General features: G+C 39.2%; 1 protein-coding gene across 2 annotated transcripts in view; it reads right to left on the bottom strand.

Moving 5' to 3' along the window:
• The window catches only part of UBQLN1 (ubiquilin 1), a 53,850-nt gene that overhangs the window by 13,856 nt on the left and 14,569 nt on the right, over window positions 1-25,425 (bottom strand). For both annotated transcript variants that reach the window (XM_032306892.1, XM_032306893.1), the window contains exons 2-6: window positions 11,515-11,666; window positions 9,373-9,488; window positions 2,560-2,822; window positions 1,936-2,094; window positions 1,525-1,759 (exon numbers count right to left, since the gene is read on the bottom strand). In XM_032306892.1, coding sequence (XP_032162783.1) covers window positions 1,525-1,759; window positions 1,936-2,094; window positions 2,560-2,822; window positions 9,373-9,488; window positions 11,515-11,666 — 925 coding nt within the window. The remainder of the gene's footprint in view (window positions 1-1,524; window positions 1,760-1,935; window positions 2,095-2,559; window positions 2,823-9,372; window positions 9,489-11,514; window positions 11,667-25,425) is intronic.

The following is a 25,425-nucleotide window of genomic DNA, read 5'->3' as shown; positions in this document are numbered from 1 at the left end:
GATATATACTACAGTGACAACCAATGACTCCCCATTATGACTTCCCTCAGTAGTGACCTTTTAAAAAATTCCTCATCCAGCACCTCACCTTTCCACTTCCTCTGCCAAACACCACCATCTTTAATTTTTTTTCTTTTTAAGATTTTATTTATTTATTTGACAGAGATCACAAGTAGGCAGAGAGGCAGGCGGAGAGAGACAGAGAAGCAGGCTCCCCGAGGAGCAGAGAGCCCGATGTGGGGCTTGATCCCAGGACCCTGAGATTATAACCTGAGCCGAAGGCAGAGGCTCAACACGCTGAGCCACCCAGGCGCCCCTACCCACCATCTTTTAAAGCACATCCGAGTCCTTTTCACCTTAGGGAAGTGGCCCCATGCTTTCACTTCCTCTCATTTCCATGACAAGCACTGGGACTAAAATCCTAACTCTAGCTTCAGATTTTAGACCTAGCTCTTAGCATCTAAATAGTTGACAAAGGGACTTCCATTTACTGAGTCTAGTCTACAGAGAAATAATCAAAAGTAAATTCCTAACCTGTTCGGATATCAGACTCTCCAGCAGCTTTATTTTTTTTTTAAAGATTTTATTTATTTATTTGACAGAGAGAGATCACAAGTAGGCAGAGAGGCAGGCAGAGAGAGAGAGGAGGAAGCAGGCTCCCCGCTGAGCAGAGAGCCCGATGTGGGACTCGATCCCAGGACCCCCGGATCATGACCCGAGCCGAAGGCAGCGGCTTAACCCACTGAGCCACCCAGGCGCCCCTCCAGCAGCTTTATACACAGATATTAAAGCCACTGTAGAAGATTCTGATCCATAAGGTCTGAGGTTAAGACCAGAGAGTCTGATTTCTTTTTTTAAGATTTTATTTATTTATTTGCTAGAGAAAGAGATAGCCAGAGAGGGAACACAAGCAGGGGGAGTGGGAGAGGGAGAAGCAGGCTCTCCACTGAGCAGAGAGCCTGACACGGGGCTTGATCCCACAACCCTGGGACCACGACCTGAGCCGAAGGCAGACGCTTAACCAACTGAGCCACCCAGGGGCGCAGAGAATCTGGTTTTTTAACAAACCTGCCAGGTGCTCTGATGCAGCTCATTTAGCCCTAGTCTCACTCAGAACCAGAGTCTGGGAATCCACTGATCTACAATAGAAACTAGACCAAAGCCAAGAAACACATGCTCCAGTAGGAAGTCCACTAGTAATTGTATTCTCTCGGACTTCAGTTTTCCTACGGTTGAAATGAGATGACCACCCACTTCTCCCAAAACCATCTCATGGATGAAGGAGAGGTCATCTCATTAGTAACCCTTTCCACTATAATGCACACAAGTGATTAATACTAATCACTACATATTTAAAACTCCCATTTAAAAAACCTGGAACATGAAAAGATAATTCATAAAAGTTACTTCACACACACACAGACACACACACAGAGCACAAAGAGTAACAGTATAAAAAATGTTTTCATTATTCAAAAATGTGAGGATAATAGAGAAAAGTGGTGTGAGCTGTTTGGAGCCTACCTCCTACTCCAGGCCCCAAATTTGGTGCAGATGAACTCTGCCCTGAAGTGCCACTGGCAGCATTCGCACCAGTGCCCCCAACAGTGCTGGTGGTCCCACTGGAAGCTGATGAACTCTGGGAAGCCTGTGGAGCCCATGGATTGGGTAATGGATCTCTATTTTCTGTACGGGAAGGCTGACTACCTTCACCTGAGGATGTATTGCTCACGAGGGAAGCAAATGGATTACCACCAAACTGTAATAAAAGACAAAAAATCATAAAGAATAAGCTTTTGTTTTAAATAACAGATATGGAACTTTCTTTTAATGAAAACTGTATTCCCCATATAAAGGTACCCTTCAATCACACATGTATTTCTGTTAAATCAGGAGCTGCCCTTTGGCCTAAGCCGCAGGGACCTACGTTATCACCTGTTCTTGTGCAGCACTCAGCATTGGTTCCTGAATATCTGTATACATGCGCCGTAAAGCATTGTATCCCCCCGGGATGCTTTCTAGGTTGCTCAAGGCTCGGTCCTGGTTTCTCATCATTTCCTGCATCATTGCTGGATTCCTGGCAAGTTCCAATGTCTAAGAAAAAGATATTCATATAAAAAGGCACCAAGATACAACTGAATTACTTTAACTATTAACCAACACAGTTGATTTGTTTACAAGTTTTCTAATGATGAATTAACAGTCTTTAATAATTAAATCAGGAATTTATTTTCAATAATTCCTGCTGTCACCTCAATCTAACATTCAAGTAACACCAAGAAACACTCTGTTATGAATGAATGCCCATCTGCTGAATCAGATTCTTTTCGCTTCTTAAATCTGCAAAATACCATTTACAGTGATCTTTAAAATACAGCAGAAAGGTCAAATCTCAAACAATCCAAAGTAGTGTGTTGCTGAGTTTTCGCGAATAAATACCAGGACTTCTTTTTGTAGCTTAGCCATCTATAAAAGGCAAGCTCCTTAAGCACAGGAAATTAAGTAAAAACTAAGTATATAATTCTTTAGCTAAATGAACTTAAAGAACTTTCCACATACTTGTCTCATAATATCTGGATTATTCAGCATATGACTAATTTCTGGATTTCTCTGAATCAACTGCTGCATTTGCGGATTGGCCATAATTAACTGCCTCATCAGGTCAGGATTTGACAGCATGCTCTGGACAAAGGGATTCTCCATAATCTGGACCATCATTTCAGGATTGGACATAAGTTGCCGCTGCATCTGGCTTTGTAGTTCGGAGAAGTTAGTAGTATTCAAACCCAAGCTACTCAGACCTGCAAGCCCTCCAAGGCCACCTAAGAAGATAAGGGAAAAGATAAGAGGAAAAGGGAAAAGGGAAAAAGATAAGGGATAAATCAAAGTCAGAAATTTTATCATTACTACTACTGCGCTAAAATATGGAAATGCAAAAATAGTGACTCAACAGTCCCATTATGGAAAACCACCTATTTTTAAAGATTTGTCTGAGAGAAGAGAGCGGCACAAGTAAGGGTGAGGGGTAGAGGAGAGGGAGAAGTAGACTCCCCACTGAGGAGAGGGGAGAGAGCCTGATGGGGGACTTGATGCCAGGGCCCAGAGATCATGACCGGCTGAGCCACCCAGGCGCCCTAAAAAACCATTTTCTTTTTTTTTTTTTAAAGATTTTATTCATTTATTTGACAGAGAGAGATCACAAGTAGGCAGAGAGGCAGGCAGAGAAAGAGAGGAGGAAGCAGACTCACTGCTGAGCAGAGAGCCCAATGCGGGACTCGATCCCAGGACCCTGAGATCATGACCTGAGCCGAAGGCAGCGGCTTAACCCACTGAGCCACCCCGGCGCCCTAAAAAACCATTTTCAATCACACAGAATTCCTATTACTTTTAAAAAGTAATAGTAAAACTGTAACAGTGTAACTAAATAACTAGTATAACTAAACAATAGTAAAAGTAAAACTCTTCCATTTCTATAACTATTATCAGCCAAAAATCCACTCACTTTGATATTTAAGTTTAAATAATAAAACCAACTAAATATTTCCTGGGTGGCTCAGTCAGTTAAGTGTCTGCCTTCGGCTCAGGTCATGATCCCAGGGTCCTGGAACTGAGTCCTGCATGGGGCTTCTTGCTCAGGATGGAGCCTGCTTCTCCCTCTTTCTGTTGCACACCCCCTTCCTTGTGCTCTCTCACTCTGACAAATACATAAATAAAATCTTTAAAAATATATATTTTAAATATGTATTTCCTATGTGCAGTATAATACATTTTTGGTCTTTGTCCCAGATTCTGGGCACAGAACTCCTAAAAGCCTTAGAATTTCCAAAGTGAAGGGAGTGTCTTTTGTTCTACAATACAAGCCCCTTTGGATCACACTTCATTTATGCCAATTAATTCCTTAGTGGGGGCACCTAGACAGCCTCAGGATGGGGGGAATCACCAAAAAGACAAGTGACAAAAACAGCTGTACTTCTAGCCACCCACCAACCTCCAGAAAGAGGAGGAAAAAGAGCTAGATTGGAGACTGAGCTCTATAAAAATTCTTGAGGAATGAGATTCGGGAAATTTCCACGTTGGTGAACACTTGTAGATCATGGGAACCCTGCACTCTCCCACACCTCCATTTCTTGCTCTATGCTTCTCTTCCATTTGTTTATTTCTAAAGTGTAACCTTTACAATAAACTGGTAAACATAAACATTTTCCTGAATTTTGTAAGCTGTTCCAGAGAATTATCAAAAGTGGAGGGAAACTGTGGGACCCTCCAACGTATAGCCAATGTATAGCCTGCAGGTCAAACACATGGTCCAATACCTAGACTGGTATCTGAAGGAGAAGCAGTCTTGGGGGACTGAATGACACACTTTTAAAACTATGTGATCGGACACTAACTCCAGGTAGGTACTGTCAGAACTGAACTACGAGACACAGAGATAGTGTCGGAGGATTGGCTGGTGTCACAGAGATACCCTAGAACAGGCCCACTCAAAGAAGAGAGGAAAAATATGTACTGGATTACACTTTGAAATAATCTTTACCCAGAAGACTAGTTTAAGTTCAGCAAGTAGAATTCACCTATAAATTCTGGTTAGAACAAAGCTGCTGCTGATAAAGGAGAGAAAAGGTCAGGACTTAAAATGGAAACAGATGTCTCTTTGGTGGAATTAAGTCATGGAAAAACCTAACAGATCAAAGATGACTGAGTGATTATCATAAAATGTTAACTGTAAAAATTACAGAAGCAACCAAATGCATTCATTCAAGGAAGTAACAGGGAATAACTGCATAGAGAAGAGGTATGGAAAGAGATTTAGTGGGTAAGAGGCAGTAATTTTAGTTTAAGAGAAGAGTTTTTGTATTTGTTTTCCTTATTTACTGAGCACTTTCTAATAGGCCAGGGACTGTGCTACCCATGCGGGGAATAACCTGAGAAGAAACAAGTGCTACACACAGAACTCAATGTAGTAGGAAGGCAGACAAGGAAAACAAATACAGAATCAGTACCCTTATAGCAGAAATAGCCACAAGATACTATCATGCTATAGTACCTAAGTGGAATGGCTGCTTTCCATAAGATGACAATGAGTGTAGAAAATGAACAGGCTGGCAAGGAATGGGAAGAATTGGAAGAAAGATTTAATAATAAACACAACAAACATTATACAGAAAAGCAAAGAGATAAATATGACTACTGATGTGTTCCTGGAATCACAAAAACTTCATATTTTACTAGAATGGCAAATAGCGGGGCTCACCAAAAATTCTACATGCGGCCTTTTATTTCTTTTGCAGCGGGACAGGCTCATGTGACAAGTTATGACCAAAGGACTGCAAGAAATGTGTCATTTCTGGCAAAAGTAAGAAGGTCCAGCTTGAGACTCTTAGCTATCTCTTCTGCCACGTCCCAAGTGATGGAGCCACATGATGGCAAGATTCCATTAGCCTGAATCCCTGAGGACTGACCACGTAGGTGGGGGCTCACTGAAGACTAAAGAAAAAGCTCTGGATCAAGAAATTAAGATTTGTGGTAAGACGCTACGGAGTTTGAGGTTATCTATTACCAAAAGATAGGTAACCTAATTAAACTGTTGAGCTTTCACACACAAAACAGATAATCATGTCCAAAAATGGGCAGAAGATATATAAACAGACACTTCTTCAATGAAGACATACAAATGGCTCTCAGACACATGAAAAATTGTTCATCATCATTAGCCATCAGGGAGATTCAAATTAAAACCACATTGAGATACCACCTTACACCAGTTAAAATGGCCAAAATTAGCAAGACAGGAAACAACGTGTGTTGGAGAGGATGTGGAGAAAGGGAAACCCTCTTACACTGTTGGTGGGAATGCAAGTTGGTGCAGCCTCTTTGGAGAACTGTGCGGAGATCCCTTAAGAAATTAAAAATAGAACTTCCCTATGACCCTGCAATTGCACTACTGGGTATTTACCCCAAAGATACAGATGTAGTGAGAAGAAGGGCCATCTGTACCCTAATGTTTATAGCAGCAATGGCCACGGTCGCCAAACTGTGGAAAGAACCAAGATGCCCTTCAACGGATGAACGGATAAGGAAGATGTGTCCATATATACTAGGGAGTATTATGCCTCCATCAGAAAGGATGAATACCCAACTTTTGTAGCAACATGGACAGGACTGGAAGAGATTATGCTGAGTGAAATAAGTCAAGCAGAGAGAGTCAAGTATCATATGGTTTCACTTATTTGTGGAGCATAACAAATAACATGGAGGACATGGGGAGATGGAGAGGAGAAGGGAGTTGAGGGAAACTGGAAGGGGAGGTGAACCATGAGAGACTATGGACTCTGAAAAACAACCTGAGGGTTTTGAAAGGGCGGGGTGGGAGGTTGGGGGAGCCAGGTGGTGGGTATTATGGAGGGCACGTATTGCATGGAGCACTGGGTGTGGTGCATAAACAATGAATTCTGTTATGCTGAAAAGAAATTAAAAAAAAAAAAAAACTGTTGAGCTTTGTTAAGAAATGAGAATGGAGAGGTAGGCAAAAGCTAAATCATAATCCCTTGATAGATTTTAAGCAGAACAGTCACTTCAGATGTTCTTATTCTAATAACAGTGTGGAAATGACTATAGAGTAAACATTACAGATTTTTTAAAGTGAAGGAGTTGCATCAAGGCAGTAACAACAGGGAGTATTTGCATGGGATGGGACGGAGAAGAGATGTGGAGAGATTCAGTGGGGAACAGGTAGTACTTTGAGAGGCAAGATAAGTTTCTGCATTTGTTTTCCTTTGCTTTCTGAGAAGACACACAGGCCAAAGTACTAGAGAACATCAAGACATATCAAAGAGGAGAGCTGAACACAGGACATGGAGTTTGTAAATGCTATGGTTGAGGTAAAGACTTGAGAGTCACCGAGATACAGGAGGAAGATAATGTCTTTTTTTTTTTTTTTTTTTAAGATTTCATTTATTGGGGCGCCTGGGTGGCTCAGTTGGTTGAGCGACTGCCTTTGGCTCAGGTCATGATCCTGGAGTCCCAGGATCGAGTCCCACATCAGGCTTCCTGCTCAGCAGAAGTCTGCTTCTCCCACTGACTTCTCTTCTCTCATGCTCTCTCTCTTTCATTGTCTCTCTCTGCCTCTCAAATAAATAAATATTAAAAAAAAAAGAAGATTTCATTTATTTATTTGTCAGAGAGACAAAGAGTACAGGCAGGGAGAGTGGCAGGCAGAGGCAGAGGGAGAAGCAGACTCCCTGCAGAGCACGGAGCCCAATGCAGGACTCAATTCCAGGACGCTGGGATCATGACTTGAGCCGAAGGCAGCCACTGAACCGACTGAGCCACCCAGGCATCCCAGAAAATAATATCTTAACAAGAAGAAAGAAAAGGCAATACTCTGAGGAATACCAATCTGAAGAAAAGAAACCCATAAATGAGACCAAAAAAGGGAGAAAAAAAAAAAAAAGCCAGAAAACTAACCAGGGAAAAACAGTAATAGGAGTTAAAGGAAGAATATTTCAAGGATAGACTGGTCAGGACTGAGAAACTTAATTAAAACAAAAATGTGTCCACTAAATTTGGCAAGCCAAGAGGTCAATGGTGACCTTATCAAGTGAATTTTCAATGAAGTGATTGGGGGGAGAGGGAAACCACAGCAAACTTAGTGAAAGGGAAATAAAGACAGAAAAAGTAAAATGTCTCTTCCAAAAACAGCTAAGAAGAGAAACCAAGGAAAGGGTGGTGGTGGGTCTGTAACTTTTATACATGGGAGAGGCCTTCATGAGAAGAAGCACCAAAAAAGAATAACTATAGGAGGTAAATGGAATAAATGATGAAGAAAAGCAATGGAGATAGGAGGGGATAGGAATGAGACTAGAAATGAAGGAAATGGAGAGATGTATGGCCTCAGACAAATTATAAAAGGCTGTCTGGGCTTCAATTTCTTTGCCTATAAAATGAGGGAAGAGGGAAGACCATTTACTTCAACAATAACTTTCATGACCCTGAACATTTCATACTTATCTCTCTAGACTATTCATGCCAATGATTCTGCCATCTAAAACTTGCCAGAAGAGATACATTTACCCTAAGATCATCCTAGAAAACAAGAGCAGCAAAAATGTAAAAGTTTAAAAAAAAAAAAAAAAAGGAAAAGAAAATGTGAAATCCTGTCATACCCTAAAAGGTAACCAACATAGTTGGCACAGTAGGAGTAAATTACTAAAAAACTTTTTCTGAAAGTAAGGGAAGGTATGATCCTTGATACGTGAAAAATGTACATATTTTTTTAAATGTCTTTGCAAAGTACTATTATACAACTTAACTGAAAGAGGCATCAAACCATTTAACTATCGTTCAGTGTCTGTTAATTTCAGAATAATCTTTTTCCCCAACAAGACCTTCTACAGAATCTCAGTTTAAAACTGATAATAAGAAAAGTGATTTTGGGGCGCCTGGGTGGCTCAGTGGGTTAGGCCGCTGCCTTCGGCTCAGGTCATGATCTCAGGGTCCTGGGATCGAGTCCCGCATCGGGCTCTCTGCTCAGCAGGGAGCCTGCTTCCTTCTCTCTCTCTCTCTCTGCCTGCCTCTCAGTGTACTTGTAATTTCTCTCTGTCAAATAAATAAATAAAATCTTTAAAAAAAAAAATAAATAAAATAAAATAAAATAAAATAAAATAAAAATAAAAAAATAAAAAATAAAAAAAAGAAAAGTGGTTTTGGCTGATGCAGGAGCTTCTTAGCCAATGGACTTGCTCCTAGGCCCCAGCTCCCCACTGAGTTTAAGACACTAATGGAGGTCTGAGTCCCTCATTTTCAAATCAAGAAAACTACTCAGGGGGTTAGCTTAGCTTATGATCAACAATTAGCTAATTTTCCTTAGATTCAATGATGTGGTAAGTCAGATCAGGTACACATATGCTTACATCTCTTTCATTATTATTATTTTTTTATGTTTTATATATTTATGTGGCAGACAGAGACCACAAGTAGGCAGAGAGGCAGACAGAGAGAGAGGAGAAAGCAGGCTCCCCGCTGAGCAGAGAGCCCGATGTGGGGCTCGATCCCAAGACCCTGAGATCATGACCTGAGCAGAAGGCAGAGGCTTTAACCCACTGAGCCACCCAGGCACCTCATCTCTTTCATTATTTTTTTTTTTTTAAAAAAAAGTGCCACCAAGTTATCACTTATTAAATGTAAATGTGAGCTAACAAAGCACATCTGTATTCCCAACTACTTCCTTAATACCTACAATTAAAGAATAACTTTAGACATAATTGTTGAAGTGAAGTGATTTAGTGTTTAATTCTATCATTTTATCCAAAACCACCCTGGGTGAAGAACAGGTTTTTTCCCTATCCCTGTAAAATAACTAAAGACACTTACCTAAACCAAAAGGGTTGCTAGTGGCAGAACCAGATGTGGAGTTAGTACTAGGAGCTGATGATGTGGTAACGTTGCTTCCACTGGTATTTGTTTGCTGAGCTGAATGATCCTGAGGCCTAGGAAAAATAACCAAATCATGGTGTAAAGAGTGGAACTAATTATTTTTAAAAGAACCTCTGAAATTTCCAGAATTCTCAGAAACAAAACTGTAAGTTTTTAGACCAATTCAAATTGTCATAAGGTAAACATCTGAGATAACTAAGCATTAAGAACATAAATATAAAGAAACATAGAAAAACCCTATACAAGTTATACTTTAACTGCTCCCCCCTAGTATAGGTATATAAATATTTCACTACAATCATAATGATAATGTAAGATACGGAGACAGGTCACCCCAAAGAGGAGAAATCAGTGAGTAATCACACCCATTAAAGCTTGACTATATGAGCAAATTTTATCTACTCCCTTCCAAGTTCTTCAGGACTGGGAGGCGGTTCTACTCAGCCCTCCTGAAATTGTTAAAAGTTAAAAATAAAAAGATGTCACCAAAAGGAGACTGAGAAATCAATACTAGTAATAACTTGTATTAATTTAATCCTTAATATTATTTCTAGGTAAAAAAATACACTTTCTGGAAACCCCTTCTATCTGATACCAGTTAAGAGTTCTGAATCTCACTCAATTCTAAGACATACATTTTTTTCGTCAGAACATTTCTAAAGTCAAGATCTGTCTTACAACTGCTGAGAACCAGTCACCAACTGTCATGCCTATGTATTCTGTAGGACTTCAATTAAATGATTATACCAGACATGCTGTGTTATTTAATAACACATAAAATGTCTTCAGGAGAGGCACCTGGGTGGCTCAGTCAGTTAAGCATCAGCCTTTGGCTCAGGTCATGATCCAGGGTCCTGGGATTGAGTCCCACATTAGGCTCCCCGCTGAGCAGGGAGTCTGCTTCTCCCTCTCCCTCCGCCCACCCCACTAGTGCTTGCTCACTCTTGCACTCTCTCTCTCAAATAAATAAAATCTTAAAAAAAACTGTTAAAATGGGTATTCATTTGTGGTTTGCCAAGGAGATGAGACACCTATGAGCTTATCCCCAAGTCTCCCTAAAACAAAAAGCATCACTAAAAACACATTAATTTGCTTATTCTGTAATTCAAACAATTCAGAATTATGACTTAATTTAGAAATATGACTTAATACTGATGAACTCCCTAAAATATCAATGTGTAAGCATCAGCATTACTGAATCATTTGTTTTTTTTTAACTTGTTATCAACAACAAATAAATTAATTTTAATCTATCTAAATATTAATGGCAGAGAAAGCCATTAAAGCCAAGACTGTTTTTTTTTTCCTTCATTCTTTTAAAAGATCTTATTTATTTATCTGAGAGAGAGGGAGCAGACACCCCATTGAGCAAGGAAGCCCAACATGGGGCTCAATCCCACACCCCTGAGCTCATGATCTGAGCAGAAGGCAGATGCTTAAGCAACTGAGTCACCCAAGAGCCCAAGACTGTTTGTTTTTTTTTTAAGAAATACAGCTAACTCTTGAACAACACAGGTCTGAACTACAGATGTCCAATTATACTTCAATTTTTTTCAATAAACACAGAACAGTACTATAAATGTATTCTCCTTGTGATTTTTTTTTTTTAAAGATTGTATTTATTTGTCAGAGAGCGAGAGCGCGCACACACGTGCACAAGCAGGCAGAGGTGAAGAGAGAAGCAGGCTCCCTGCTGAGCAAGGAGCCCGATGCAGAACTCGATCCCAGGACCCTGGGATCATGACCTGAGAGCCGAAGGCAGTGGCTTAACCAAATGAGCCACCCAGGCGTCCCTCTCCTTACGATTTTCTTAATAACATTTTTCTCTAGCTTATAGTATGAAAACAGTATATAATACATGTAACATACAAAATATTTAATCAACTGTTTACATTACCAGCAAGTCTTCCACTCAACAGCAGGCTAGATAAAACTGTGAGGGAGTCAAAAGGTATACTCAGATTTTTGACTAATGGCGATTGGTGCCCCTAACTCCTCTAGTATTCAAGGGTTAACTGTATAAACAGTATAAACTGTATATACATCACATCTAAAGCTCTAGGTCTTCTAAAAACATACCTGTTTTGTGTTTTTATGACAAGGTGAACGGTAAGCCCATCGTGAATTCCATGCTGACTCAAAGTATCTTGATCTTTTAAAATTTTTCCAGCAAATATCAACACAAGTTGGTCAGTATGTGATTTGAAACGTTTAGAAATTTCTTCCTTGAACTAAGTAAGATAAAAATAAAATAATTATTACAAGTGTTTGCATACCACCACCTAGTCTAGTTTCTACTAGTACTACAAAAAGGCCCCTTTTGACAGATACTGCAACAATTCAAACAATATAAAGATAGATTTTTTTCTGCGTCAGTATCTTAATCATGGTGGGAAATGAGTACTAACATTTCACTCATCTCCAACACTAAGGTGTTATTTTAAGTACACATGTCCTATATTCAACTTTCTGTTAAGGCCTGACAACTCATTTCTTCCCAATATCCTTGTTCTTTTTGTGTCAGTGGTGTTAACTGTAGTTCAAGCCACACATAGCTGCTACCACATTTACAATAATCTAAGCCTCAGCTTTCCATCTCCAGTCCTGCTCCATTCTAGCTGAATACATATACAGCCAACCTCATTTTCTCAGCCTATTATATACCTAGTTCCTCCCCACCTTTTCCTTCAGCATTAACAAGAACTATCATCTACACAAACACACATAGAGTATTATCGACATGCAAAAATACAGAGCAAAAATCTTTCCTTGAAGGACAGCAATGAAAAGAGTTAGTCAAGTAAACCACAAAGTACAGAAGCAGCATAAGGGCAATTAAAGAAAGCTTTGCAATGAAACCTAAAGAAAGATTAGGAAGCAACCAAAAAAAAACCCGAGGAAAGGGTTTCCAGGGACAATAACAAGCAAAAACAGAGAAAAGATTTTCATACTATTTTTTAAAAAACCTTATTTATTTAGATCAGTGTTATTTTTTCATATCTGTATCACAATCACCTGTACGCTTAGGCTTTACTCCACCCTCCAAATCAGGAAATCTCAGAGTAGGCCAAGGAATCTATGTTAACAGACTACCTCATAGAATCAGTCCAAATTCTGAGAAGAATCACATCCTAAACCACTCTTCCCTATGCCCTACAGAAATGGGTTTCAGCAGATGAAGGCACGATCACCAAGGGAATGTTTTGGAAATAAAACATTAAATAATACCTGAGATTTTATAAAATCTTGCAGAAGGCAGGGAAGGGGAAGTGCAGAGGGATATAAATAAAACAAGACAGACTATATATGTCAATCATTGTTGAAAATGAGAAGTGCATTAAAGGTCATCAGACTCTACCTTTGCGTATGAACACTCAGTGTAACTGTTTTTTAATCAAAAAGATAATTCAAAATTATGTTACAGTAAATATTTTGGAGCTTTTCCATCTGAGCTCACCTTCCTTCACCTGAAAATACATGACCTTTTTACCGAAGATAACAATTTCCAAACAACTAAAGAAATCTTTGTAAAATACTGTTTGATAATATCCTATAGAGGCCAATCAATAATTTAACCATTCTCCTATTACTGACATGTCACTTTTTCCTTTGATAGCTACTAGAAATAGCAACAATGTAATGAGCAGCAGAATACATGGTTTTGTATTTTTCTATTTTCTTTTTTTTAAAGATTTTATTTCTTTGAGAGATCGAGAAAGTGAAGATGATAGAGAGGCGAGACAGAGCGGGAAGCAGACTCCCTGTTGACAGGGAGCCCAACTCAAGAGACTGGAGACTAGATCCCACAACACTGAGATCAAGACCTGAGCCAAAGTCAGACTTTTAGCCATCTGAGCCACCCAGGTGCCACAGAACACTAAGGTTTCCCAGGACTGAATGACATGTATGTAAAATGCAAGCATCAAACACATTGAAGGTGGTCAACAAAATGTAGCTACTACAATGCCAGCTCTTTTACTCCTCAATAACTCTGAGGTAGATGGGTTTTAATCCTATTTCAGATACAGAAACAAAGACAGGCTCAATATGTCCCTCTCCATGACAGGCTAATAAACTCCCAGGTTAGGACTTCAAGGACTAATCCACCCAGATAAACTATAATCTGTTTCAGTAAAACGAGATTAATTTAAATCTAAATGTATTTTCCTAGCCTTAAAGAAAACATTTTCAGAATCTTTAATATCCCTTATATGTCATTCTGAAACAAATGCTTTGTCTAACCCATAATCATATAGCATTTTAGCATATTTTAAGATTTGAAGGTAAAATGCCTTTCTGAAGGTAAATGAAACACATCTACTCTTACATCCTGTTAAATCCCCACTAAAATAGTAAAGGAGTTTTTAAAGTTTTATAGAGGTATAACTCACGTACCATACAGTTTGCCCATTTAAAGGATACAGTTCAATCGTTTTCAGTATATTCAGAGATACATGCAATCACCACCAGAATTTTAGAACATTTTCATCTTCTCTAAAGGAAACTAATACCCTTTAGTTATTATCTCCCTATTCCCCCATCACTGTAACCCTTAAGAAACCACTAATGTGGGGCACCTGGGTAGCTCACTTATTAAGCATCTGCCTTCGCCTCAAGTCAAAATCCCGGGGTCCTGGGATCAAACCTCGCATTAGGCTCCCTGCTCAGCAGGAAACCCGTTTCTTCCTCTCCCACTCCCCCTGCTTGTGTCCCCCTGTCCTCACTGCGTCTCTGTCAAATAAATAAATAAAATCTTTAAAAAGAAAAAAAAAACACTAATCTACTTTCTACCTCAACAAATTTCCCCCAGGCTTGACATTTCACATAAATGCAATTATATAATACGCAGTCTTTGTAACTAGCTTCTTTTACTTAGCATAATGTTTTCAAGGTTCACCCATGCTGTAGCATGTACTAGAACTTCCTTACTTTTTATGGCCAAATACTATTCCATGCATGGACATACACTTTGTTTAGCCATTCATCAACTGATGGATATCTGGTTTGTTTCCACCTTTGGGCTCTTAGAAATAATGCTGTTATAAACATTCATATACAAGTTTTGGTGTGGACATAGGTTTTCATTTCTCTTTAGTATATATCTTGATGTAGAATTACTGGGTCATATGTATCTCTTCATTTAACCATTTGAGGAATCACCAAAGTGTTATTCTAAGTGGCTGGACCACTTAGTGGCTATACATTCCCAACCACAACAAGTGGTTGTACATTCCCACCAGCAGTATATAATCCACATCCTCACCAATATTTATTATCTGACTTTTTAATTCTAGCCATCCCAGTAGTTTTGATTTGCTACAGCTCCTGACACTGAACATCTGTTCATGTGCTTATTTATATATCTTCTTGGGAGAATTTTTTATTCAGATTCCTTGCCCTTTTTTATATTGGTTTGTCTTTTTATTACTGAGTTACAAAAATTCTTTTTTTTTAAATTTTATTTATTTACGTAATCTCTACACCAATGTGGGGCTTGAACTCACAACCCCAAGATCAAGAATCATGTGCTCTTCTGACTGAGCCAGCCAGGCACCCCTCAAAAATTCTTTATATATTCCAGATACAAATCTATTCCCAAGATAGGATTAGCAAAAAGAGATGACAGAACAAACTGAGACCTTTTAGTCTCAACTGGAACAAAATTTTAAAGCTGGACATCAGGTGGACACCTGATCAATTAATTTAGCAGACCCAAGAGAACTGAATTCTAAACTAGCAATGCAGAACAATAATCACTAATTCAATCCCTGGAATTCCCAGAAGACTGAGGCTGAGGGAAGGGGGTCATGCGTTGAGAGATGCCTAAAGGCTAAAACAAAGAGGACTACTTCCAAGTCTCAGAAGCAGACATCTCCTCACTTCATACTAAGCAAATACTTGCCCCTCCTCAAACCCGACCAAAGGTCAGAGGATTTTTCTTCTCTGGAAAGGGAACAGAGAGTCTGGAATCTGTTTTCATTGCATTTCATTGCAAAGTGGAAACAAGAGTGTAATACTAAATGAAGAAAATTAAGTAAACACAGACCTAGCAGACGCTGAGCCTTTTCCTCCTTCACCCCATATCTATCAAACAGAACACTGGCAGGAGGTCTTCACCATCGGGCAGGAAGACCATTAATATTATAGTGTCTCCAAGAGAATCTACCTATCCTAAAAGAAAAATATTTAAAGATATGGACATAAGAGTTTTTCCCAAGCACCCTAGAATAGTGATACCAAATCAGGGTGGGTGCTTCTATCCCCCCGGGAAGCATCTGGCAAAGTCTGAAGATATTTCTGCTCATCACAACCACTGTCATCTGGTGGGTAGAGACCAGACATGCTGCTATACCTCCTACAATGCACAGGATAGTCCCAACAACAAAGAACTACCCAATTCAAATGGCAATATTGACAAGGTTGCAAAACTGCCCTAGAGCTGTACTTTTCAAAGTACCACCCCCAGATGAGCAACATTCACCATTACTAGGTTAACTTGGTAGAAATGCAAATTCTCAGTCCCCAGCCCAGACCTACCAAATCAGAAACCCCAGGGATGCGGCTCCACAATCTATGGTTTTTTAACAAAGCCCCACAGGTAATTTTGCCGCACACTAAAATTAAAGGACCACTGCCTGCTCTAGGTAGAACAACAAATGTTCCCCAAAAATGAAGATGATAAAAAAAAAACCCCATATTAAATGTCATCAAAAAATACAACCTCACACACACACAATTCTCAACAAACAAGTTGCTAAGGAGGAAAAAGCAGAGAAGAACCTGTAGATGAAAATGAAATTTTTTTAAGTAGCTCCATGCCCAGCATGGAGCCCAAGGCAGGCCTTCAACTCATGCCTTGAGATCAAGACCTGAGCTGACATCAAGAATCTGATGCTTGGGGCGTCTGGGTGGCTCAGTGGGTTAAGGACTCTGCCTTCAGCTCAGGTCATGATCCCAGGGTCCTGGGATCGAGCCCCGCGGGCTCTCTGCTCCACAGGGAGCCTGCTTCCTCCCCTCTCTCTCTGCCTGCCTCTCTGCCTACTTGTGATCTCTGTCTGTCAAATAAATAAATAAAATCTTAAAAAAAAAAAAAAAAGAGTCTGATGCTTAACCAACTGAGTCACCCAGGCACCCTGAAAATGAAACTTTTTAAGTACATATGGAACCCTCACCAAGAGAGACCATAAACTGGATAACAGAAAAACCTTGGAAATTTAAAATAATGTAAATATATTCCCTGATAATACTGGAATTATATTAAAAATCAGTAACAGAAGATATCGAGAAAATCTGCAAGTTAACAAAATACTTCTAAATAATTCATGGATAAAAAGGAAGTCTTGAATAGAAAGAAAGGACTTCCAACTAAACGAAAATGAAGCTAAGGTATGTCAAAATTTGTGAGATTCAGCTAAACCAATGCCTAGGGAAATGTATAATATTAAAGACTTATATTTAAGAAGAAAGATCACAATCTGTAATCTAAGTTTTAACCTTTAAAAAAGTCAAAGAGCAAATGAAACTCAAGTGAGGAATTAATATTAAAAAAGCAGAAACCAGGGGTGCTTGAGTGACTCAGTGGGTTAAGCCTCTGCTTTTGGCTCAGGCCATGATCTCAGGGTCCTGGGATTGAGCCCCACATCAGGCTCTCTGCTCAGCAGGGAGCCTGCTTCCCCCCCCTCTTTCTGCCTACCTCTCTGCCTACTTGTGATCTCTCTGTCAAATAAATAAAATCTTAAAAAGCAGAAATCAACAAAATAAAAACAGAGTAAGAGAAAAATCTTTTAAATATAAGTAAAATTCATTAAAAAAAGAAAATCTAGCTAGATTGACCAAGAAAAAACAGCAAGACACAAATTAACAATATTAGAACAACAGAGGGGAAAGACTACAGATTTCTTGAACAGTAAAAGGATAAGGGACACTCCACACACATATGTATATGACAACTTCGATGAAACAAGTCAATTTCTTCAGAGTCAAGCTACCAGAACTCATTCAATCTCTTTTGAAAATACAAGAGGGAAATGTTCTCAACTCATTTCATGAGGCCAATACCCTGATAACCAAAGCAAGAAAACAAAATAGAAGACAACTACAAACCAAAATCCCTCAGGAAAACAAACGTAGAAAATCTCCACAATCATCCAGCACTATATGGAGAAACAAGAGGCTAAGCCAACATTTGAAAATTAATTTATATCAACAGACAAAGGAAGAAAAACCATACAATCTTATGAGTCAACAGTAAAAAAAACGCATGTGACAACATTCATTCATGATGAAAGTCTCAGCAAATTAGGAATAAAAGGGCACTACTTAGACCTGATAAAGTGCATCAAGGAAATATGTGCAATTAACATCATACTTAATGGTGAATGCTTTCCCACTAAGATCGGGAACAAAGTAATGATATCCACCCCCAGCACGCCAGCACCACCACTCTACTCAACACAGTATGCAAAGTCCCAGTCAATTCAACAGGGCAGGAAAAGAAAGAGAGAGATAACAGGAAAAGGAAACAAAGAAACAAGAAACTTACCAGTCACTTGCAATGTCTTATCTGCATTCCACTTCAAAAATTCTTTTTTTTTAATTTATTTTTTATTTTTTTATAAACATATAATGTATTTTTATCCCCAGGGGTACAGGTCTGTGAATCGCCAGGTTTATACACTTCACAGCACTCACCATCGCACATACCCTCCCCAATGTCCATAACCCCACCCCCCTCTCCTGACCTCCCTCCCCCCAGCAACCCTCAGTTTGTTTTGTGAGATTAAGAGTCACATATGGTTTGTCTCCCTCCCGATCCCATCTTACTTCATTTATTCTTCTCCTACCCCCGCAACCCCCCATGTTGCATTTCCACTTCCTCATATCAGGGAGATCATATGATAGTTGTCTTTCTCTGACTGACTTATTTCACTAAGCTTGATACCCTCTAGTTCCATCCAGGTCGTCGCAAATGGCAAGATTTCAAAAAATTAATCTTTTTAAGCAAATGAGAAACAAGCCAGATGGAGTGAAAATATTTGCAAAAGACACATCTGATAAGGGCTATTATCCAAAATACAGAAAGAAGTGGGGCACCTGGGTAGCTCAGTTGGTTAAGCAACTGCCTTCAGCTCAGGTCATATCTCTGGGTCCTAGGATCCAGCCCCTACCTCAGGCTTCCTGCTCAGAGGTTGAGTCTCTTCTCCCTCACCCTCTACCCTTCCCTCCTTCCCATGCTCATGCGCTCTCTCTCTCTCACTCGCTCTCAAATAAATAAAATCTTTAAAAAATATATACAAAGAACTAACACCCAACAATAACAAAATTAAACAACCTGATTTTAAAAATGGGCAAAAGACTTTAACAGACACCTCACCAAAAATGATATACAAAATGCAAACAAGCACATGAAAAGATGCTCCACATCATATGTCTTTAAGGAACTGGGGAAAAAACAAAAACAAAAACAAAAAAAACTAAGGATCACGCTACATTCTTATTACAGAATGTCCAAATCCAAAATACAACACTAGATGCCAGCACGGATGTAGAAAAGGAACTCTTATTCACTGCTGATGAGGCACCATTTGGTATACTTTGGAGGCCAGTCTGACAGTTTTTGATAAAGCTCTTACCACTTGATCCAGCAATCACACTCCCTGCTATTTACCCAAAGAACTTAAAAACTTACGTCCATACAAAAGGAGAAAATCAGAAGCTAAGAGTATTAACAAATGATAAAAGCTGCAAACTCATGTCCACACAAAAACCTGCACACAATTATTTATAGCAGTTTTATTCAAAACTGTCAAGAATCAGAAGCAAACCAAGATATTCTTCAGTAGGTGAATGAATAAACTGTAGTACATCCAGACAATGGAATATTACTCAGTGCTATATATACATACATAAAACCATGAAAAAAACATCAAGTAATCGTAAATACATATTACTAAGTCTGAGGAGCCAATCTGCAGAGTCCACATATTGTATAATTGTAACTATATGACATATATGACATTCTGGAAAAAGCAAAACTATGAGATCAGTGGTTGCTAGGGGTTCGGAAAGGATGATGAATAGGCAACATGTCATTAAACCTTTGTCAAAACCCAAAGCACGTAAAAACATCAGAAGTGTATCTTAAAGCATGGGGAGCACCTTGGTGGCTTGGGTGGTTGGGTATCTAACTTCGTCTCAGGTCATGATCCCAAGGTCAGCAGAGAGTCTGCTTGTCCCTCTACCTCTGCCCCTCCCCCCATTCAAGCTTTCTCTCAAATAAATTTTTTAAAATCTTTAAAATTTAAAGGGAAGAAGGAATGAATCTTAAACTATGGACTTCAGGTGATGATGCCCATCAATTATAACACATGCACTATTATGGGGTGGGATGCTGATGGTATGAGAGGGGGGAGGATGTGCAGCAGGGGATATGGAAACTCTACCCACCGCTCAAATTGCTGCTCTCAAAAAATACAAGTCTTTTTTTGAAAACAAAAACATAAAATAAATTCATACTATTATTATGCTAAAAAAAATCACTGAGATAACAGAAATTTTGAACCGATGAAATTAAGATATTATTCACTGCAAAGGCAGGATAATGAATTTTTTTTAAAAGGTCCTTATTTTTGAGGGCGCCTGGGTGGCTCAGTGGGTTAAAACCTCTGCCTTCAGCTCAGGTCATGATCCCAGAATCCTGGGATGGAGTCCCATATCAGGCTCTCTGCTTAGCAGGGAGGATGCTTCCTCCTCTCTCTCTCACTCTGCCTGCCTCTCTGCCTACTTGTGATCTCTGTCTGTCAAATAAATAAATAAAATCTTTAAAAAAAAAAAAAAAGTAAATAAAAGGTCCTTATTTTTTAGAGATACATGCTGAAGTACTAAGGAATGAATGGATATAATGCATGAGAGATGCATCAAAATGATGAGGAAGGGCTGGGCGCCTAGGCAGTTCTGCTGGTTAGGCCTCTGCCTTCAGTTCAGGTCATGATCCCAGTGTCCTGGGATCAAGCCCCATATGGAGCCTGCTTTCCCTTTCCCTCTGCCCCTCCCCCTCTGCTCCGTGCTCTCCACCCTCCTCTCTCAATAAATACATAAAATCTTTAAAACAAAAATGATGAGGAAGAGGGAGGTACCTTAAGGGAAAATATACCTCAAACAAGACTGGCTTTAAGATTAGCTGTCAAAACTGAGTACAGGATTCCTGAGAGTCTAACTTACTATATCTACTCCCTATATACTTTAAATCACCCTTAATAAGAAAAAATTTAAAAGAGGGAAGAAAAACTAGCCTAATAATAAAAAAAGAAAGGCTGAAAACTAAAATAAAAAGGGTATTACTAAACAAAGTGAGGCTATTCTAATCAACAAACAGACTTTAACATAAAAGCAACTAGGACATTTCAATGTTCTGAAGTGTTAAATTCACAAGATAAAACTTTAAAAGTATACATACATAATAAAACAGCTTCAAAGTACATAAAATAAAAACAAAACATAACCACAAAGAAGAACAGACAAATCTGAAAGTACAGTAAGATTTTAGCACATTTACCTCAGTACCTGATAGAATAAAACAGGCCAAAACACACACACACACACACACACACACACACACACACAGACTTGAACATAATTAACAAATGTCCTAATGGAATGTGTAGAAAACTGCACCCAACAACTGCAGAATAAACATTCCTCTTAAGTACATTTATAAAATCAGACCATATGCTGTGCCATAAAGCAGGGCAACATATTTCAAATGAAAATCTTACCAAACATGTACTATGACCACATGCAAATTAAATACTACCATGCAATTAAACAGTACCAAAAAGAGAAATCAATAAAATTCTATACAACTGGAAAATTCTGTGTCCTAAGCAGGACATAAAAAGTAACCATTAAGAAAAGGAGGGGGGGGCGCCTGGGTGGCTCAGTTGGTTGAGCAACTGCCTTCGGCTCAGGTCACGGTCCTGGAGTCCCGGGATCGAGTCCCACATCGGGCTCCCAGCTCCATGGGGAGTCTGCTTCTCCCTCTGACCTTCTCGCCTCTCATGTTCTCTCTCACTGTCTCTCTCTCAAATAAATAAATAAATAAATAAATAAATAAAAATCTTAAAAAAAAAAAAAAAAGAAAGAAAAGGAGGGAGGCACAATAGGGGTGCCTGGGTGGCACAGTTGGTTAAGCATCTGCCTTCATCGGGTCATGATCTCAGGGTCCTGGGAACACACCCCACATAGGGCTCCCTGCTCAGAGAAGAGTCTGTTTGTCCCTTTCTGCCTGCCCCTTCCTCCCCCTTGTGCTGCCACGCATGTTAGCACGTGCTCGCTCAAATAAATAAAATCTTTAACAAAAAAGGCACAATAAATTGAACTATCATTAACAGAGATAAGAGAGAGAAACATCTTAAATACCAACAATCAAGAGAGCCTGAATCCAGATTTTACAACAGGATGTGTACAAATATCAAGACAACCCAATTAAAAAATGGTCAAAAGACTAAAACAAGAACTTCATGAAATTAAAGTTAAATGGCTAGCACAAATGAAAAGCTGCTTTTCAAAACAACAACAACAACAACAACAAAAAGCTGCTTTTCCTATTTAATTATCAATCAGATAACTTCAAATTAAAACCAGCGATACACTTACAGAATGGTTCAACTTGAAAGACTAGTAGAGTGTTGTAAATGATGTAGAGCAACCAGAATCCACAAACATTACAGACATAAGTACAGGCTGGTATATTCTGGAAAAATATTTTGAGGCAGAAGCTGAATCAATGCTTACTCTACTGACCCAACAATTCCACTTACAGAGTTATATCTAACAAACAAACAGGTCCACAGGTACACCAAAAGATATGTTCAAGGAAGTTCAAACCAGTATTCTTTATTAGCCAAAAACTTGAAACAACTCAACTGTTCTTTAACTGCAGAAGAAACTGTGGTATATTTACTTAATATGATAGTACACATGATGACAACAAATGAACTACAGCCACATGTCACCATGGATCCCTGAATGCAGAGCAAAAGCCAATCACAAATGAAGATAAACTGTGACTTCTCTTCTATAAAGTTTAAGAAAAAAGGGAGGGGCAAAATCAAGAGTTTCAAAGTGAGAATAGTGGTTACCTTTGGGAGGAGGTGGTGATTACAAGGGTGGAACTCTTGATTCTCAGGGGCTTTAGAGCAACTCAAGTATGAGTTCATAGTGCTTCATAGAGCAAGTTGGAAAGCATTATGTCAGAGACAGTGGTAGAGTACAGCTATAGCTCTAGTACTATAGAAAGGAAAATTTTATCATCTGACCACCAATTATAATTCAGTTCTTATAAAAATATATTTTAAATGTCAAGCCAATCTCAAAATATTTAGATATTAGAACCACTCCCAAACAGAAGACTAATGTAATACTGTAAAAGACTAATGCGATTATTCTGAGTAAATTATCCAAAGCTTGGAACAAACTAGCAAAAAACAAAGGCTTAATTACTCAATTCAGCGGCCCGATACTCCATACACCATACTTTTAATCATACCATATCAAACAAATATGATATGCTTTTCCAAATATGTTGTACTTCAGAAAACTATAATCCAAACATGATCAACATAAATAATGTTATGGTTTTTTAAATTAACATATAATGTATTGTTTGTTTCAGGGGTAGAGGTCTGTGATTCATCAGTCTTACACAATACACAGAGCTCACCAAACACATACCCTCCCCAATATCCATCACCCAGCCACCCCAACCCTCCCACACCCCTCCAACTCCAGCAACCTTCAGTTTGTTTCCTGAGATTAAAAGTCCTTTATGTTTTGCCTCTCTCTGGTTTCATCTTTTCATTTTTTCCCTCTCTTCCCTCATGATCCTTTGTCTTGTTTCTCAAATTCCACATCAGTGAGATCATATGGTAATTGTCTTTCTCTAACTGACTTATTTCACTTAGCATTAATACCCTCCGGTTCGAACCATGTCATTGCAAATGGTTACGATTTCATGTTTTTGATGGCTGCATAATATTCCATTCTATATATATACATACCACATCTTTGTTATCCATTCATCTGTCGATGGACATCTGGGCTCTTTTCATAGTTTGGCTATTGTGGACATTGCAGCTATAAACACCGGGGTGCACGTGCCCCTTCAGATCACATTTCTATCTTTGGGGTAAATACCCAGGAGTGCAATTGCTGGGTCGTAGGGTAGCTGTATTTTCAAATTTTTGAGGAACCTCCATCTGTTTTCCAGAGTGGCTGCACCAGCTTGCATTCCCACCAACAGTGTAGGAGGGTTCCCCATTCTCTGCATCCTCACCGACCTCTGTCATTGCCTGATTTGTTAATTTTAGCGATTCTGACTGGTGTGAGGTGGTAGCTCATTGTGGTTTTGATTTGTATTTCCCTGATGCCAAGTGATGCTGAGCACTTTTTCATATGTCAGTTGGCCATCTGGATGTCTTCTCTGCAGAAATATCTGTTCAGACTGGATTATTTGGGTATTGAGTTTGAGAAGTTCTTTATAGATTCTGGATATTAGCCATTTTTTTAAAGATTTATTTATTTGATAGAGATCACAAGTAGGCAGAGAGGCAGGCAGGTTGGGGTGGGGGGGGGAGCAGGCTCCCCACTGAGCAGAGAGCCCGATGTAGGGCTCGATCCCAGGACCCTGGGATCATGACCCAAGCCGAAGGCAGAGGCTTTAACCCACTGAGCCACCCAGGTGCCCCTGGATACTAGCCTTTTATCTGACATGTCATTTGCAAATATCTTCTCCTATCCTGTCAGTTGTCTTTTGGTTTTGTTGACTGCTTCGCTGTGCAAAAGGTTTTTATCTTGATTAAAAAAAAAAAAAAAAGTTCATTTTTGCTCTTGCTTCCCTTGCCTTTGGTGATGTATATAGGAAGAAGTTGCTGAGACTGAGATTGAAGAGGTTGCGTCCTGTATTCTCCTCAAGGATTTTAATGGACTCCTGACTCCTATTTAGGTCTTTCATCCATTATGAGTCTATTTTTGTGTGTGGTGTAAGGAAATGCTCCAGTTTCATTCTTCTGCACGTGGTTGTCCAATTTTCCCAACACTATTTGTTGAAGAGACTTTTTTTTTTTAAAGTATTTTGTTTGTTTATTTAACAGACAGAGATCACAAGTAGGCAGAGAGGCAGGCAGAGAGAGAGGAAGGGAAGCAGGCTCCCTCCCGAGCAGAGAGAGCCCAATGCAGGGCTCGATCCCAGGACCCTGGGATCATGACCTGAGCTGAAGGCAGAGGCTTTAACCCACTGAGCCACCCAGGCGCCCCAAGACTGTCTTTTTTCCACTGGATATTCTTTCCTGCTTTATCAAAGATTAGTTGATGATAGAGTTGAGGGTCCTTTTCTGGGTTTTCTATTCTGTTCCATTGATCCGTGTGTCTGTTTTTGTACCATTAAGGACCAAACTGTCTTAATGGTGACACCTTTGTAATAGAGCTTAAAGTGCAGAATTGTGGTGCCATCATCTTCGTTTTCTTTTTAAACATTCCTCTGGCTACTTGGAGTCTTTTCTGGTTCCATAAAAATTTTAGTATTATTTGTTCATTTCTGTGAAAAAAGTTGACGGTATTTTGATAGAGACTGTATTAAATGTGTAGATTGCTCTAGGTAGCATACACATTTTCACAATATTTGTTCTTCCAATCCATGAGCATAGAATGTTTTTCCATTTCTTCGTGTCTTCCTCAGTTTCTTTCATGAGTACTTGATAGTTTTCTGTTGCTTCTTTGGTTAGATTTATTCCTAGGTATCTTATGGTTTTGGGTACAGTTGTAAGTGGCACTGACTGCTTAATAACTCTATCCCTACACTGTGAAGAGTTTTAATCAAGAAAGGATGCTGTACTTTGTCAAATGTTTTTTCTGCATCTATTGAGAGGATCACATGGTTCCTGTCCTTTCTTTTATTAATGTATTGTATCACACTGATTGATTTGCAGATGTTGA

Source organism: Mustela erminea, chromosome 12 (assembly GCF_009829155.1).
Source record: "Mustela erminea isolate mMusErm1 chromosome 12, mMusErm1.Pri, whole genome shotgun sequence".
Taxonomy (NCBI): Eukaryota; Metazoa; Chordata; class Mammalia; order Carnivora; family Mustelidae; genus Mustela; species Mustela erminea.
The sequence above is the reverse complement of the archived record's forward strand: the minus strand, read 5'-3'. Positions and strand labels throughout refer to the sequence as shown.